General features: G+C 45.4%; 1 protein-coding gene and 1 pseudogene across 5 annotated transcripts in view; one reads left to right on the top strand and one right to left on the bottom strand.

Annotated features, from left to right (window-relative positions):
* FLT3 (fms related receptor tyrosine kinase 3) overlaps positions 1-18,673 on the bottom strand; it is an 85,721-nt gene that overhangs the window by 13,206 nt on the left and 53,842 nt on the right. For all 5 annotated transcript variants that reach the window (XM_067713601.1, XM_067713603.1, XM_067713602.1 and 2 more), the window contains 11 exons: positions 15,425-15,531; positions 15,206-15,338; positions 15,012-15,116; positions 11,368-11,478; positions 10,207-10,360; positions 8,325-8,407; positions 6,494-6,621; positions 3,037-3,159; positions 1,086-1,197; positions 669-768; positions 99-204 (listed from right to left, as the gene is read on the bottom strand). In XM_067713601.1, coding sequence (XP_067569702.1) covers positions 99-204; positions 669-768; positions 1,086-1,197; positions 3,037-3,159; positions 6,494-6,621; positions 8,325-8,407; positions 10,207-10,360; positions 11,368-11,478; positions 15,012-15,116; positions 15,206-15,338; positions 15,425-15,531 — 1,262 coding nt within the window. The remainder of the gene's footprint in view (positions 1-98; positions 205-668; positions 769-1,085; positions 1,198-3,036; positions 3,160-6,493; positions 6,622-8,324; positions 8,408-10,206; positions 10,361-11,367; positions 11,479-15,011; positions 15,117-15,205; positions 15,339-15,424; positions 15,532-18,673) is intronic.
* LOC137211453 (large ribosomal subunit protein eL29 pseudogene) lies at positions 3,631-4,902 on the top strand (annotated as a pseudogene).

Raw genomic sequence — 18,673 nt, 5'->3', positions numbered from 1 at the left:
GGTACCTTTGGCACTTAGGAAATCAGCAATGAGTGTTCTGAGTTACAGAGTTCTTTCCTTCCTAATGATACTTTATAAGATGCTGTGCTGCTACCTACCGCTTCTTCCGCATCTGCCAGCTGACATCCTAAAAATGAAGTCAGGTTAGGAAAGGATGGCCGTTTCCTTGAGTCAAAAGCCCAGCAGGATTGCATTATAAAGTATCTGTAAAGACAACAGGAGAAGAAGCAAGATAGGAAATCTGAATGAAGCAAAATGGGTCACTTTCCACTTAACGAAGCCCCATTTATTGCTGTGGAGATAGCTGTTTATGGCATGTTCGTCCTGAGGCAAGGACTAGCTTAGATTTTTGAACTCATATGAGAAAGCACAACTTAGATGATGCATTTTGACAAATACAGTGTGGACCAGAATTCAGGAGAAGGGTCCCTCAAGTAAAGGAGCTGAAACCCAGAAAACATTCAGTTATGTTCAGAAATCCCCAAAACCAAAAGGAAGCGTTTTCTTTCCTTTTCTTTTCCTTTCTTTGCTTTGCTGTGCTTTCCTTTTCTTAAGAGGAATCATGGGAACTTCATACTAAAGAGTTTTACTTTTTTTCTCATGGGTTTGGAGCTAGACAGGCTGTAAATTTCCGATGTCAGCCGCTTTACGGTCTGACTTACACTTACATTTCTTCCGTGGCATAGAATGGCTGATCCATTTTAAATCCACTCTGGATGAGTTTGTAGAAGTTAGCATCAGCTGGAATCCCGGGGTAAGGATTGACACCTGAGAAAAATAAGAGGTTCTATAACCATCCACTCACCCTTCAGTTGTTTATTATTCACTCAATTGGCAAACACGAGGGTTTGTGGCTCCCTGGGCCAGCACTGTGGGGTGCTGGGCAGGAGAAGCCACGTTCTGGCAGGCAGGACAGACCAATGGACACCAGCACGTAAAAAGAAAGGGGCTCAGGCCGCAACAGAAGTAAGACTAGGCGGGCTCTGGGTCATGGCATTTCTTCCACCCTTTGACTTAGGAGCGGGGGAGGAGTGCAGAGGGGGCACAGTGCAGAAGCCCAGGGCTCAGGGAACTGCAAGTCTTACCAAGCGAGAATATTTCCCAGAGTAATATTCCGTATGACCAGACATCGCTCTTAATTGTGTAGATTCCCTCAAACAAGCTTTCAGGAGCCATCCACTTCACAGGCAGACGGGCCTGTGTCAAATCCAAGCGGAGATCAATGGTGAATTTTCCACGTACAAACATTCCTTCTTTTCTCGTTAGCTAGGTGATGACTTTTATTCTCTCCCTAAGGCCACACTTAAGGCTTCCTTGAGAAAATCGTATTCCTCAAGTGGGCTTTTTTTCACTTTCAAATTAATATTGTAACATAGTGGCCTTAAACAAACAAACTTTATTTCTTTAAAACTCAAGCTTGCACTTGGCATTGGTAAGTTTCACAGTAGACACTCGCTTCCTGCTGCGTAGCCAGGCACTGCCCCAGAGGTAAGTGGGGTACTTTGTTAAGGCATTTCTTGGAAGAATTTTAGTGGAAATGCCATCCACAAGAATGTGATGGGAGGAGCATTACTTCATCGCTTCCAGAAATGACACCAGGCGGGTTTCTGTGGTTTTAGTAATTCTCAGTAGCGTGAAAGGGGAGTTTTGAATTAGTACAGCCTCAGGTTAGAATCAAGACACGGGGACGGAGAGGTTCCTGGGGCTGAGCATTTTGTAGTATTTTCTTTTTCAGGGATTGAGAGCCCTTCACGGTGCACATTTAATCTGCCAAGTAAAATCAAAGCTCAAGAAAGATACCCTGTTTTAAACCCTATTCAAAAGGATGAGCTGGGAGAATCAAGCAGGCTAGTCTGGTTAATTTGATGAATTAAAGGGATTAATTGTGGTTCCAAATGGAATTCCCTTTCCTGCTTAAGAAACCACCAGCTAGTAGGGTAGAAACTTCATAGCCATTATTAGTTCATCCTATTTAAGACCGCAGCTACAATGAGGGAAGTGCAGATCCAAAATCAGCTGTGTGTCTGATTCTAGCGGGAACACAGTTTAATTTGATTTGCAACATGTATTGGACAACGGAATCTGGTTGGTTTATTCCCATAAACGCTCTGCGGCAAGTGAATACTCCTCATGGGAAATGCTGTATCATCACGCTCGTGCACAGACGTGGGGCTCAGACCACTCATGTTCTAACCCATGTGCTGTGTCATCACGAGCAAGTGACTTTTCTGTGCCTCAGTTTCCTCAACCACAAACGGGTACTTTGAGGACCAAATGAGTCAATACACGTCAAGCACTTAGAATAGCGCTTAGCACGTGGTAAGCACAATACCAGCATTTGTTATTATTATTACTTCACAAGTAGGGGCCATAAAGCAGAGAGAAATCACAAAAATGAACAGCCAGAAAGAACAGGGGCTTAAATCCAGGCAATGTCATTCTCAAAAACCATACCCTTTCAACTACACACAATCTTATCATCTAGTATTTTTAGTAGTTCTCTTATAAGTGACACATGTGTCCTTAGGTTTTTTTAACAAGTAGATTCAGTGATGTTTTAGGTCTCCCTGTGTAACAGTAAGAGGATGACAAATATTCATTAACTAACATTTGATTTAAATACTGTGCCTTTTTAAAATGTATATTTAATATTTAATTTACATGTTGTATTTTTAAAATGCTGTCTTGTAACAATTACCTATTCCCATAATGAAAGCATAACTCAATAGTCACTTTATAGATGAAGGAACTGAAATGAGTTTTAAGTAATGAGATTTTTTTTTTAAGATGTGGATTGCACTCAAAGCCCCCTAATTGCTAGGTGTGATGCTATTTTGCTCAACTTTTATTACAGATGGAATATTTCCGTGAAGCTGCAGAAAAACCTTTGAAGCCCAAGAAAGCAAACTGCTGGGAGGAAGTTTTCTGAGGTTAACATAAATCACAAATGCACTACAGTGAGTGCAGATGTTTAGATTAGTGATGACAAAACCACAAAATAACAGGATAAAACTACGTGAGAAGAAGCAGCCTTACATTGCCTCTGATCACGTAGTTGGAATCGCTCATGATGTCCCGAGCCAGTCCAAAATCACCGATCTTCACCACCTTCCCGTGGGTCACAAGGACATTCCTGGCTGCCAGGTCTCTGTGAACACACTAGAAGGAACAAACTGGGAGTGTTATTTACCAGGATGTCTATTATCACAGAGTACAATCTTTCTTCTCATTTCAAGTTCAGTAGGAGTTACAGATGACAGAACCGTCGTTCCTCGAGGTGTCTTATCTTTACTGGGCCCTGAGCCATCATCACGATGTGTAACTAAGTGCGTGAACAATGCTTCAGCCGTTGGTGCTGCTTAGGGAACATTCCCAGAGGCCAAAGGGGCCGGGTTCTGAGAAAGCAGGTCAACCCTAGCAAGGTGCATATCTTGCTATAAATAAGAGACACAGCAGCAGGGCCTCTAACGGGGTTTTCAGAGCACTCTTCTGTGGGGTGGAGACAGTGTCTTTTCTGATGGGAAAATACCTTTGGCAATAAAATGGCATAATATCAAAAAAAGAGGGAAAGTACTAGAAGTTTGGGAAGGTTGACTAAGGTGGAATTAGAAAGAGTTCCTGAATTGAGAGATGACGTGACTTTAATTCGAGTGGTTTGGCAAGAAAATTAACTCCACGGAGGAAGATTTTAAAAGAAACAGGGATTTCCCTGGTGGCTCAGTGGTCAAGAATCTGCCTGCCAATGCAGGGGACATGGGTTCGAGCCCTGGTCCGGGAAGATCCCACATGCCGCGGAACAACTAAGCCTGTGCGCCACAACTACTGAGCCTGTGCTCTAGAGCCTGTGAGCCACAGCTACTGAGCCCGTGGGCCACAACTACTGAAGCCCGTGCGCCCTAGAGCCCGTGCTCCACAATGAGAAGCCACTGCAATGAGAAGTCCGCACACCGCACACCGCACACCGCAACGAAGAGTAGCCCCGCTTAAAGCAATTAGAGAACGGGGATGGCCTAAAGGGAAAATGGGAGGGAGTTCCAAGAAACCAGATATACTTCAAAACATTCTTATTATCACAAGCCCAGGGGGAGAAAAGGCAGTGCCCCTTGACCTCCAATCGTGAGTAGTTTGAGAATTTACTTAACAACAGGCAGCAACCGGGCTGGACAGCCGAGGCAGATGCCTTCAATGTCTGTAAAGAAGCTGGTGTCAGTGCTACTGTAGACGCAGAGGTGAGAGAGGAGACATACTCCAATAGCCGGCAGGGAACACGAGGAGAGGAAAGTGCCCGGGGACTGGGGTGGGGAAGGATTCTGAGACAGTGATTCTTTTCACTGTTGAGCAAGGACGAGGACGCCCAACCGTGGAAAAGAAAAGTAAAGACGGCAGCTCTTTCTCTTCGGTCCCAGGTGCTTCGGGATCTGTGGCCCCGGTGCAGACGTGGCCAAGTTCAAGAACCACAGCATAAACAGCCAGTCCCCAAATGGCCCGGAAACGGCATCAAGAAATCCCGATCACAACTCTCTCTTAAGGGGGCGGACCCCGAGTTCCCGAGGAACGTGCCCTTTGCCAAGAGGCACAACAAGAAGGGCCTGTAGAAGGTGCAGGCCAACAACGCCAGGCCTGCGCGTGCACTGCTGAGGATATCAAGGCTCTCGGAAAGCCCAGGGAGGCCAAACCCAAGGTCCCAGAGGGAGCAGCCGCAAGCTCAGACAGCTCGCCTACATTGCGCACCCCAAGCTCAGGAAGCGTTCCCGCATCGCCAAGGGTCTCGGGTTCTGCCGGCCAAAGTCCCAGGCCGAGGCTCAAACCAAGGCCAAGGCTGCAGCTGCAGCTGCGGCTCCAGCTCCGGCTCCGGCTCCGGCTCCCAAAGATACCTAGGCCCTCACAAAGGCTCCAGAGTAGAGGCCTTTATCTGCCAATGTGGGAACAGAAGGACTGGTGTGACCCCTGGGCTGCTGTCTGCGTGGGGCTGGTGTCCTCCTGTGCTATTGGGACAAATAAACCTGAGGCCAGGATCTGTCAGTAAAAAGGAAGAATCAAAGGAAGGAAGGGAGGGAGGGAGGGAGGGAAGGAAGGAAGGAAGGAAGGAAGGAAGAAAGGAAGATAGAAAGGAAGGAGGAAAGAAAGAAAGAAAGAGAGAAAGGGAGAAAGAGAGAAAGAAAGAGAAAGAAAAAAGAAAGAGAAAGAAAGGAAGGAAGGAAGGAGGAAAGAAAGAAAGAAAGAAAGGAAGAAAGAAAAGATAGAAAGAAAGGAAGAAAGAAGAGAGGGAGGAAGGAAGGAAGGAAGAAAGGGAGAGAGAAAAAAAAGACAGCAACATGTACTTTCAATATCCATGAGTAAAAAAAACCTTGGGATTCTAACTGGGGTTGTGAGAAATATACAGATTAATCTGGTGAGAACTGACTTTTCTTTTAAACGGTGAATCTCTCCCATATGAACAAAACAGAACTCATTTATTCAGGTCTTCCTTTTTGCCCTTTAATCAAGTTTCACAGGTTTCTTCATGAAAGAAATATATCTTACGTGTTTCTTGTTTATCTTAACCTGTTTCATAGTTTGGTTGCTCTCGTGAATAGAGTTTTTTTCTTGTTCTTCAGAGCTATTGATTTATTTCACATTAATCTTTTTCTTAAAACTGGGATATAATTGATGTAATACATTCAATTGGAGATTGTACATTTTTAAAGAAAAAAAAATACATCTGAAATTATTCTGTCCAAATTCAGGGAGAAAGAGAAGAGAGGAGGCCAAGAGAGGGCAGTGGAGGAGAGAGAGGAAGAGACTAGGAGACCAAAGGGAAAAGGAGAGGAAAAAGTTGGGGAAATAAAGAGAAGTACTGGAAGGGAAGAAAACGAAGACAGAAAGTAGCCAGACGAATGGCTGAAATCGGTTCATAGGCAGCAGACACCTGAAATGTCAGAGAAGAGCAGAACTGAAAGAATATTATAGAAAGAGTGCAAAACTGGGGTAGAGTCCACGGTGTGAGGGGTCCCTGAGGTCTTCACATCACAGCCCCGATGGACCTGGGATTAGCAGACCCACAAGGCTGCTGCCAGCCCACAGCAAACTCTCGAAAGGGACACCGGTGCTTTGGGCGGCTGGCTTGGCCTGAAGAGCACCTGGGATCTGAGCCTCCGCTCACCCCCTGGGTCAAATGTAGGACACAGTCTAAACAACCTGAAGTGACTGTCCGACAGGGCTACACCTGGTTTTGAGGAGGGATTCCTGAGGACTTCCTATCTGGAAGCTTCAGGGACGTTGGACCGTCTGGGAGGGCTGTGATAACCGTCATTTAATAAGGAATCCCTGACCTTTATACTATAATTAGCCAAGAGCTCATGTAACATCCTAGGTGATTCCAACTGTGAACGGGAGGGAAAGACAGACCTTAGGAGATGCAAGTTAAAATAAACAAGAAAAAAGAAAACCCCACATCTCTTCTTCAAAATTATCTTCTTGTTGTTGGTGAGTTTCGTTTTTAAAAGGAGCTTACCGACTTAAATTCCAGAAATTCCATTCCTTTGGCCACTTGATAGGCAAAGCAAAGAAGATCTTCAAAGGTAAGTACATTCAAGTCCTCTTCTTCCTCCAGCCTTTTTTGGTTTTCGTATTCAATTTCATCTGTAAAATACAACTGGTCCTCATTTTTGCCAAAATGCAAAGAAGTTGCCTTATGGAAGGGGGAGGGGCAAGATGGGGGAGGGGATTTCGAGGTACAAACTATTATGTATAAAATAAGCTACAAGGATATATTGCACAACACAGGGAACATAGCTGATATTCTGTAATGACTCTAAATGGAGTAGAACCTTTAAATTGTGAATCACCATATAGTACACCTGTAACTTATATAATATTGTACGTCGGCTACACTTCAATTAAAAAAAAGAAAAGAAGTTGTCTTATAAATCTCTGTGAGCACCTCATGTACAAATGGAACTATTACATCATCTTCCTGGCGGCACCAGGGCTAAGCTATTTATGCAGAGAACTGTGCAGCCCAGGAAGGGTCACCTAAAGATTCTCTTTGGTTAGAGGAGTGAATTCTCCAGCTCTCTGGGGATAAGTCAGGGGTTTCTTTTGCACTAGGCAGTTTTGTCACACTGGGAAAAGAATTACCAATTATCTACTACATTTTATTAACTGTTTGTGCACTTAATGTTGTTTTTTTTTTTAAGGGGAATGAAACTCCTCATTGTGTGTGTGACACCACTAAAGTTTTTTTTTTTTAATAATAAATTTATTTATTTATTTATGGCTGCATTGGGTCTTCATTGCTGTGCGCGGGCTTTCTCTAGTTGCGGCGAGCAGGGGCTACTCTTCGTTGCGGTGCGCGGGCTTCTCATTGCGGTGGCTTCTCTTGTTGCGGAGCACGGGCTCTAGGCGCGTGGGCTTCAGTAGTTGTGGCACGCAGGCTCAGCAGTTGTGGCTCGCGGGCTCTAGAGCGCAGGATCAGTAGTTGTGGTGCACGGGTTTAGCTGCTCCGCGGCATGTGGGATCTTCCCAGACCAGGGATCGAACAGTGTCCCCTGCATTGGCAGGTGGATTCTTAACCCTGCGCCACCAGGGAAGTCCTTAATGTTCTTCTAGTTAATCCTTTCTTTTTTTTTGCCGCACTGTGTGGCTTGTGGGATCTTAGTTCCCCAATCAGGAATCGAACCCATGCCCCCTGCAGTGGAAGCGCAGAGTCTTAACCACTGAACTGCCAGGAAAGTCCCAATTTACGACTTTTAAAAAGACTAACCTGATCAAATAAAATAGCCCTCAGTGTTTATTAGTAGAAACATTGACATAAAATTCACACACTAAACTGGTGGCTTTTCACTACCTTTAAAGTAAATATGCATTGGGACTTCCCTGGTGGTGCAGTGGTTAAGAATCCACCTGCCAATGCAGGGGACACTGTTCGATCACTGGTCTGGGAAGATCCCACATGCCGCGGAGCAACTAAGCCCGTGTGCCACAACTACTGAGCCTGTGCTCTAGAGCCCACGAGCCACAACTAGTGAAGCCCACGTGCCTAGAGCCCGTGCTCCGCAACAAGAGAAGCCACCACAGTGAGAAGCCCGCGCACCGCAACGAAGAGTAGCCCCTGCTCTCCACAACTAGAGAAAGTCCAGTCGTAGCAACGAAGACCCAATGCAGCCATAAATAAATTTATTTTTAAAAAATGCTATAAAGCAAATATGCATTAATAAAGCCTATAGATGACATTAGCAAAGATAAACATGCTTTTGCATTTACACACTTTTTTAAAATAGCTAACACAGAACTCTTGTATCCATTTCTATTTGGAAGTGCTACTATTTAGAATAAAATATTACCTTCGGATTGAAATGAATTCCCATTGAACCCTGAGACAGGATCTGAGTCCGGGTGTATTTGGACTTCTCTTGAACCAGGCATACTATTAAAAAAAGTTATTTCATTATTTATGTTCTTCTTCTGAGTAGATATTTTATTAGAAAAAATACAATTCATCAAATAAATGAATTCCAATTATAAATGGGCTTTTAAATTAAAAGCATGGCATCAACTAGTCCTTTTAGTGTGTGTGGACATTAAACACATCTGTGTAATTGAGCCTGTCTGTCGAACGAGGATAAGAGTGATCTCTGTTATGTGTATGGAATCTTATGGTTCAAAGAGGACCTCACTCAATCCTTCCCACAACCCTACAAGCTTGGTGTCAAAGTCACATTTTATAAAAGAAAAACTAGGCTGGGTGAGATAAATATGATTCGCTGAAATCACGAAGCTAATAAAGAATGTGACTTTCCCTAGAAAAGTCCATGTATTATAGATCTTCTATGAAGACCTTTTAGTGTTTCAGCATCCTTTTTTTTTTTCCAAGTTGGCCTTTGTAAAGCTCATCCCCTTTTCCTGTGAAATTAATAAACAGTAATAAGGAAAGTCTCTTTTACTGTGTATAATATAGAACTCTTCACTGAGGAATTTTGTATACGTTATATACAGACAATGATTCAGTTTATTCCAGCATAATAGTTTACCCCAATTACAATGTCCACATCTTTAGAAAATAGCTTAATGCTTTCAGACCACAAATATTCCAAAAGTAATTGCTTCAGTGTGTTTCATACCCAGTGACTGGAAGGAATCAAAGGCACTGAGTGACCAGCATGTTGTCACTAACCATGGAGTCCTGGCCACACACGGATTCTCTGTTCTAGAATTCGGATGACATTATAGAATCCTCTCAGTTTGGGAATATGAACTGAGAAACGAGTGTAAAAGGGAAGTTTGGTGTGAAATGATTAAGGGCAGCTGCACAAAGACATGCATGGGGTTTCCACGGGGTCCCTGGTGTTAAGATGCTGGTCTCTGTCGCAGCCATTAGAAGGCCAGAGATGTGAGCTGAAACTTACATGCTAAGAAAACAAGGAAACTCAAACGGACCCTCCAAAAGTCCCCCAGTAAAGCTAACAGTCTCTGACAAATCCGCATTTAGAAAAAGGGAGAGGTTTCATGTAGGAGGGAACTAGGGATGCACTGTGGCTTGAGGAATCATTCTATCAGAGTGCCTGTGAATTCATTCAGAGAAGGATGTCATCGAGCTAGGACGTTCAGGTAATTAGCAGGAAATTTCCAAGGATAAGGACGAGCATCCCGCCAAACCTACAGCCCTCTTGGGACTGAGAATCACTCAGGATCCCACAGATGGCAGAACATACAAGGCAGAGCATAGAGACAAATGTCACCACTACTTTATTTTGTCCCCATCATTATGTCAACCAATCCATCCTAATTTTTAAAAATCCGATTTATGAGTTTAGAGCTCTTTTGTGCAATACTCCCAGGACCTGCACTACTTTCTAGGAATATATCAAGGGCTTTGGGAAAGGGGTTCATTCTTTCTACCAATACCCATGTGTCAGCCAGGAGGCCTGACATAGTGAATAATGCACCTTTCCTAAAACTGAATATACGTCTAGGAGGTGATTAGGCGCCGGTGGACAGAACTGGTTCAGCTACAGTACCTGTACTGTAGGAAAGGGAAAGCCTCATTGTTCAAATCAACAGGGAAACTATAACGAAAGATAAGAGACCTTTCTAGGTCTTAGAACCCACAGACCACACAAAATGCTGGAGGATGGCCTTTAGAAACTGGCCAGTGGGGTGTGTTTAACCACCATACTTTGTCTGTTCTGTAATGTATTATTATAAAACTGTGACCCAGTCTCTTACCTGGAATTAGGGGGTGATTGGAAAGTGGGATAAAAACTGAAATTATGTTCCTTGAAAATCTCCGTCCACGTCCTATGAAATTTTTCTCTTTTACTTCTTAGATAGTTGAGAAGGTCGCCATAGCAACAATATTCAAAAATCAAGTAAATTGGTCCTGAAATAGTGACAGTTTTAATCCTAGGTATACAGACACCAAATAATTTTTTTCAGACATCTGTGTGGCAGAAACCATACTCTGTGAGAACTCCCTTCTCCCCTGACTTGGGGAGAGTACAGCTCTCTCTGAACCTATCTCTTCTTGGACTTTAAATTCAATTTCAGACTTTTGCTCAAACTCCTTGGAAAGCTGTTGCCTTCCACTTTGGCCCGTGTGGCCTCACCAAGAACCACTGGCCACCTAAATTCTCCAGTTTGCAACTGGGAATAATAGGTTGACTGCGTTGTGAGCACTTGGTAAATATAAGCTGATTTGCGGTTTACCCGAGGAGGGAGAAATACATCCCTAGCCACCTCTTAAATCCATTTTCTCTTTATTTCTCTGTCCCAGTGCCCGGCTGGCTGTCCCAGAAGGAATGACCCTTGGGCACAGGGTTCAGGTACTTCTAGGCAGAAGCGAGAGAATCAGAGCACATGCTCTGTTGGATTCTGGGAGAATAGAGTTTGAAACCCCTCCTTGGCTACGCCTTACTTGAAGCAGCTCAGTCAGGGCCATGGCCAAGCTGTGCAGCTCAGCACTGCATCGGGGCCAGCTCCACAGCCAGGGAGAAGCACCCTCTGAGCAGGTAGAGAGACACCACAAAACGTACTTGCAGCGTTGTTATTATTATTGTGGGTTTTTTTTGGCTGTGCCACGCGGCTTGCAGGATCTTAGTTCCCCGACCAGGGATTGAACCTGGGCCGAGGCAGTGAAAGCCCAGAATCCTAACCGCTGAACCACCAGGGAAGTCCCTTTCAGTAGGTTAGAATATGTGGCTCATCCCGATGAAGACAGGCGTTGTCTACGCTGACCCATCTGACTCTAGAGTGAGGTGTGTCCAATCCCACTTGGGTTTGGGGGCCCACCCTGTGACTGAGAGAACGAGAGAAACACGAGAACAAACGCCCTTTTTGTCTTCAGGCTAAAACGTTTTCGATTAGGTGTGCTTAGTGGGAACTGGTTACCTGACAGGGTGCACGCCCCCAGCAGATTCACAATGTTCTCGTGGCTGCCCAGGTGGGTCATCATTTTGAGTTCAGACATGAGAGCCTCTCTTTCCGAGCTGTCTGCTTTTTCTGTCCATGGCAGGGCATCACAAATGTAAAATGAAGTAAATTAGGTATTTTAGGTTATTCAATAAATTAAAATTTTCCTCAGTTCAGAGTAGATTTGCACACAAGTTTTAAAATACGTACAATAATACATACATTTTGAATAATAATACCCTATGTTTTAAGGCAGAATTTCAAAGATTGTTGCATGAAAGTTGAACCAAATAATGTGCCTTTCTACTGGACTTTCCTCTACCTACAAAATAAAAATCTTTATAATTGACCCTTAAAAATAAAATAAAACAAAATAATAATAATACATGAGTTTCCTCCACAGTTGAAGTTAATAACTATGCTGAAGGGAGAAACATACTTTTTTTTTTTTTTTTGACACCTTTATTTGTTGAAGTCATAGAGTGACAAGATGGGAATGTCAGCAAGGGTGGTTGGTTCCAGCCTGTGACCCTCAGGTCTAGAATCTTAAATTTGTCAGTGGATCCAATGGTGAGAAGGTCAAAGAAGACCAATTCCCACTGACCAAGTTCTCAAGAGAGTCCCTAATTGCCCATGAGGAACAGAACTGCTGGGTAGGCTAGAACGTATCCACTTGCTCTCCCTGGAGTAAGTCTAGAGAGCTTGGCAAATTGCATTCACTATCGTGCTTAGAAGTGTAGCATGGAGGTACTTACTGGTGAACTGAAAGGTCTCCTGTCATTGAGGCCAATGTGCCCAGGTGGTCAGGACACCCCTGCCCGGGAGGGTGCTGGAGCCCTAGAGGCAAGGGCAAGGTCTCTGGGCCTCCCTCTCCAGGCACACGCCCCGCCCCCCGCAGCCCAGTCTGTTAACATATTCTTTCTTACAGATAGAGTAACTTTTCTTTACATTCAATGGACATTTGATTAGCTATTTCCAGGTGTCATTATTTTGTCCTGGAAGACATGTACCCTTTATGTGGCTTTCCCAGAGCTTTGATGTCATCTGTTTTGACTTGTGTGAGCTCTCAGGGGCATCCTAATTTGCAACTTCTTGGCTTGGGAGTGACATCCTTCACTGTGTGCACTGGGACCCACTGTACCTCAGGTTTTCCACTGCCTCATGTTTTATAGGGATTCGTGGCTTTCAGTCGTCCATGTCTTGTTTCTCGTGACCAAAAGCATATATTTTTACAGTGTGCTTAACTCCTTCAAAGCACTTTCATATACCACTACCGACTTTCATTCATTCAACAAGAATTTATTGAATGCCTACTGTGTATGAGGCAATGTGCCAGGCCTTGGGGGAAGAAATGATAGAAAGACACAGCCCCTGTCTTCCTGGAGCTTAGAGCCTCCTTGAAAGGGGGGACAGGTAAATGAACAATTACAATAGAGTGTCAAAAATGCCACATGGCACAAATAAACCTATCTATGAAACAGAAACAGACTCACAGACATAGAGAACAGATTTATAGCCGCCAAGAGGGAGGGGGGTGGGGGAGGGATGGACTGGGAGTTTGGGATTAGCAGATGCAAACTATCAGATATAGAATGGAAACACAACAAGGTCCTACTCTATAGCACAGGGAACTATAATCAATATCCTGTGATAAATCGTAATGGAAAAAAATAGAAAAAAGAATGTATACATATGTATAATTGAATCACTTTGCTGTACAGCAGAAACTAATATGACATTGTAAATCAACTATACTTCAATAAATAAAAATAAAAAATAAATGCCACATGGCAAATGAAAGTAGGGGTGTTGTCCCACAGAAGAGGGACACCTAACCCAGCCTTAGGGAGGGTGGGGAAGGGGACACCAAATGTCTACGCTGAGACCTGAGGGCAACTAGGAGTTAACCAGGTGAATTCACAGCGGGAAGGATGAAGAAGAACACGCCATCCTGAAAACAGGATGGGCCAAGATCAAGAAAGAGGACAGCATAGCAAAACATACAGACCCACCCTCATGAGGCTTACAGACTACGGAGGCAGCTAAGACATTAGTTAAATAATTAAACAAATATGTAATTGTAGTTGCGATCAACTTTACGGGGGAAAAAAGCCCACAGAGAGCTGGGATATAGGATCTAGCAAGGAACTTGAGCTCATCCGTGGCGTGAGAGAAGGCTTCCCTGAGCAAGTGGTATTTGAGTTGAGATCTACAGGAGGAGCAGGAGATAAAGACGTGAAAGGGGAAGCGGAAGCGGAAGGACGACCTGTGCAAAGGCCCTGAGGTGGGAGGGACCACGGTACTCCAGAGGAACTGAGAGCCAGCTGTGCTGTAGCGCTGGGGTGAGAAGGGAGAGGCGAGCTGCAGCCATGTCGTGCTGGGCTGTGTGGACCGTTCAAGAGAAATTAAAAGCAACTGGAAAGGTTAAGCAGGAAAATTATGTGCTCTGCTTTGCATTTCATAACCATCACTTGGGCTTCAAAATCCTAAAGGAGGTAAGAGTCCATATAGGGTAGTTGCTTGGAAGGCTAGTGCATCCATTCGGAAGGGATAGACTTGGTCTGGGTGGTAGTAACAGAGGTTAAGAGAAAAGAGGATAACTCAGGAGGCACTAGGCAGGAAGCCTGACAGGAATAGCCTACAGGGAATTAGAATGAGGATGGTTTCAAGGATGAGTCAGTCCTAGGTTTCTGGTTGGCCTGCCTGGGTGGCTCATGGCCGGTCATTGGTACTCGCAACCAATCAGTGAGAGAGGGAGGGCTGACAGAGAGCCAGGGTTGGAGGAGTCCACTTTGGATAAGCTGAATTCAAGGGACTCTGGAGACGTCCAAGCACTTGGACATAACCTGAAGCTCAGAAGGGAGGTGCAATCGTGAGAACCATTGGTACATGGGAGGAGGTCACGGGTAAGCTAAGACAGCCCATGAGCATGCGGAGTGAAAAGGGAAGGGGGCCCAGGAGCAAGTCTTCAGGAACTCCGTTGGGTGAGAAGCTGGGTGAGAAGATGAGGGGCCAGCAAAGGACTGTGAAGCAGTCAGAGGGGTAGGAGTAAACCAGAAGAATATGGTGACGTGGAAACCAAAGGAAGAAAACACAATAAAGATGGAGGGAACGGTCAATCGTGCCAATTTCTGCTAAAAATTCAAGTAATGCCCATTAGGCTTGGTTCGTGGTGATGGTGGAGGTGATGGTCACTGATCGCTTAGCCAAAGCCAGCTGGGGGCGCTCTTGCTAAGTGAGTGATACTAAGGGGAGGAGGTTAGGGAGAGCCAGGAGGCAGCGGATGAGAAATGAGTGGGAAGTGATACAGAAGGCGCCAATTCCCTCTTCTACCCAGAGTCTGTGTCGACATTGAAGACACACAGCTGCCTGTAGCAATGGTATCCCCAAATATTGAGGCTGAAAAAACCTAAACAAAGAAAGAAGAGGACGAAGAGGTGGCGTTTTGTGTTCACGACTTGTATTTTATATTCGTGACTTAGTTGACACCCACCCCAACTCGCTCCCTTTTTAGCTTTGAAGGATGGCAAGCAGTAACCATAGCAATGATGGAAAAGAGGAGGTGGGAGGCGTCACCTCCCCTCTTTGTGCGTCTCTGTGGCTATTGATCGATGTAACCATACCTTTCAGCATTTTGACTGCGACCTGGATTGAGACCCCTGTCTTACTGATTCCATAGGCGGTTGCATTCATCACTTTCCCAAAAGCACCCGATCCCAGGACCTTCCCTGCAAGACACATGGTGAGTGAGTGCATATTGAAGATTTTCCAACAAGAAGGAAACTCGACAGAAGCATTTGGAACACCTAATTCTTACCAAATTCTAAATTTTCTCTTGGAAACTCCCATTTGAGATCATATTCGTATTCTCTGAAATCAATGTAGAAGTACTCATTATCCAGAGAGCCGGTCACCTGCACCATCTGTAGCTGGCTTTCGTACCGAAATTGCTTCAGAGATGAAATAATGAGTCGATTAGCCATAGAGAGTTCTTCAGAAATGGGACACAATGCTGACGGTTTACCTTTGCTTTTACCTTTTTGTACTTGTGACAAATTAGCATGGTTAAAACGGCAATAAAGGGAAGACAGAGGCCAGCTGTTGCATAGAATGAGATGTTGTCCTGGATGAAAGGGAAGGGGCCTGCAAGAGAAGAGCATCAAGGAGCAGTGGATGAGAATTCCTGGTGGGTACGGTAGCAGAATGCTCGTTACAGTGTCTCCCATCCTGTCTGAGGAGCCTACAAGCCCTCTACTAATGCGCTATCCCCACAGAAGATCGGGCCATGTTCATACAAAGAACGATTCCTTCCCAGAATCCTGTCTGAGGAGCCCACAAGCCCTCTACTAATGCGCTATCCCCACAGAAGATCGGGCCATGTTCATACAAAGAACGATTCCTTCCCAGAATCCTGTCTGAGGAGCCTACAAGCCCTCTACTAATGCGCTATCCCCACAGAAGATCGGGCCATGTTCATATAAAGAACGATTCCTTCCCAGAATCCTGTCTGAGGAGCCCACAAGCCCTCTACTAATGCGCTATCCCCACAGAAGATCGGGCCATGTTCATACAAAGAACGATTCCTTCCCAGAATCCTGTCTGAGGAGCCTACAAGCCCTCTACTAATGCGCTATCCCCACAGAAGATCGGGCCATGTTCATACAAAGAACGATTCCTTCCCAGAATCCTGTCTGAGGAGCCTACAAGCCCTCTACTAATGCGCTATCCCCACAGAAGATCGGGCCATGTTCATACAAAGAACGATTCCTTCCCAGAATCCTGTCTGAGGAGCCTACAAGCCCTCTACTAATGCGCTATCCCCACAGAAGATCGGGCCATGTTCATACAAAGAACGATTCCTTCCCAGAATCCTGTCTGAGGAGCCTACAAGCCCTCTACTAATGCGCTATCCCCACAGAAGATCGGGCCATGTTCATACAAAGAACGATTCCTTCCCAGAATCCTGTCTGAGGGGCCTACAAGCCCTCTACTAATGCGCTATCCCCACAGAAGATCGGGCCATGTTCATACAAAGAACGATTCCTTCCCAGAATCCTGTCTGAGGAGCCTACAAGCCCTCTACTAATGCGCTATCCCCACAGAAGATCGGGCCATGTTCATACAAAGAACGATTCCTTCCCAGAATCCTGTCTGAGGAGCCTACAAGCCCTCTACTAATGCGCTATCCCCACAGAAGATCGGGCCATGTTCATACAAAGAACGATTCCTTCCCAGAATCCTGTCTGAGGAGCCTACAAGCCCTCTACTAATGCGCTATCCCCACAGAAGATCGGGCCATGTTCATACAAAGAACGATTCCTTCCCAGAATCCTGTCTGAGGAGCCTACAAGCCCTCTACTAATGCGCTATCCCCACAGAAGATCGGGCCATGTTCATACAAAGAACGATTCCTTCCCAGAATCCTGTCTGAGGAGCCTACAAGCCCTCTACTAATGCGCTATCCCCACAGAAGATCGGGCCATGTTCATACAAAGAACGATTCCTTCCCAGAATCCTGTCTGAGGAGCCTACAAGCCCTCTACTAATGCGCTATCCCCACAGAAGATCGGGCCATGTTCATACAAAGAACGATTCCTTCCCAGAATCCTGTCTGAGGAGCCTACAAGCCCTCTACTAATGCGCTATCCCCACAGAAGATCGGGCCATGTTCATATAAAGAACGATTCCTTCCCAGAATCCTGTCTGAGGAGCCTACAAGCCCTCTACTAATGCGCTATCCCCACAGAAGATCGGGCCATGTTCATATAAAGAACGATTCCTTCCCAGAATCCTGTCTGAGGAGCCTACAAGCCCTCTACTAATGCGCTATCCCCACAGAAGATCGGGCCATGTTCATACAAAGAACGATTCCTTCCCAGAATCCTGTCTGAGGAGCCCACAAGCCCTCTACTAATGCGCTATCCCCACAGAAGATCGGGCCATGTTCATACAAAGAACGATTCCTTCCCAGAATCCTGTCTGAGGAGCCTACAAGCCCTCTACTAATGCGCTATCCCCACAGAAGATCGGGCCATGTTCATACAAAGAACGATTCCTTCCCAGAATCCTGTCTGAGGAGCCTACAAGCCCTCTACTAATGCGCTATCCCCACAGAAGATCGGGCCATGTTCATATAAAGAACGATTCCTTCCCAGAATCCTGTCTGAGGAGCCTACAAGCCCTCTACTAATGCGCTATCCCCACAGAAGATCGGGCCATGTTCATATAAAGAACGATTCCTTCCCAGAATCCTGTCTGAGGAGCCTACAAGCCCTCTACTAATGCGCTATCCCCACAGAAGATCGGGCCATGTTCATATAAAGAACGATTCCTTCCCAGAATCCTGTCTGAGGAGCCTACAAGCCCTCTACTAATGCGCTATCCCCACAGAAGATCGGGCCATGTTCATACAAAGAACGATTCCTTCCCAGAATCCTGTCTGAGGAGCCTACAAGCCCTCTACTAATGCGCTATCCCCACAGAAGATCGGGCCATGTTCATACAAAGAACGATTCCTTCCCAGAATCCTGTCTGAGGAGCCTACAAGCCCTCTACTAATGCGCTATCCCCACAGAAGATCGGGCCATGTTCATACAAAGAACGATTCCTTCCCAGAATCCTGTCTGAGGAGCCTACAAGCCCTCTACTAATGCGCTATCCCCACAGAAGATCGGGCCATGTTCATACAAAGAACGATTCCTTCCCAGAATCCTGTCTGAGGAGCCTACAAGCCCTCTACTAATGCGCTATCCCCACAGAAGATCGGGCCATGTTCATATAAAGAACGATTCCTTCCCAGAATCCTGTCTGAGGAGCCTACAAGCCCTCTACTAATGCGCTATCCCCACAGAAGATCGGGCCATGTTCATATAAAGAACGATTCCTTCCCAGAATCCTGTCTGAGGAGCCTACAAGCCCTCTACTAATGCGCTATCCCCACAGAAGATCGGGCCATGTTCATATAAAGAACGATTCCTTCCCAGAATCCTGTCTGAGGAGCCTACAAGCCCTCTACTAATGCGCTATCCCCACAGAAGATCGGGCCATGTTCATACAAAGAACGATTCCTTCCCAGAATCCTGTCTGAGGAGCCTACAAGCCCTCTACTAATGCGCTATCCCCACAGAAGATCGGGCCATGTTCATACAAAGAACGATTCCTTCCCAGAATCCTGTCTGAGGAGCCTACAAGCCCTCTACTAATGCGCTATCCCCACAGAAGATCGGGCCATGTTCATATAAAGAACGATTCCTTCCCAGAAAATTTTAAATGACTCTGAACCCGT

The sequence above is a fragment of the Pseudorca crassidens genome, chromosome 18 (genome assembly GCF_039906515.1).
Source record: "Pseudorca crassidens isolate mPseCra1 chromosome 18, mPseCra1.hap1, whole genome shotgun sequence".
Classification (NCBI taxonomy): Eukaryota; Metazoa; Chordata; class Mammalia; order Artiodactyla; family Delphinidae; genus Pseudorca; species Pseudorca crassidens.
This window is presented reverse-complemented; position numbering and strand designations above follow the sequence as displayed.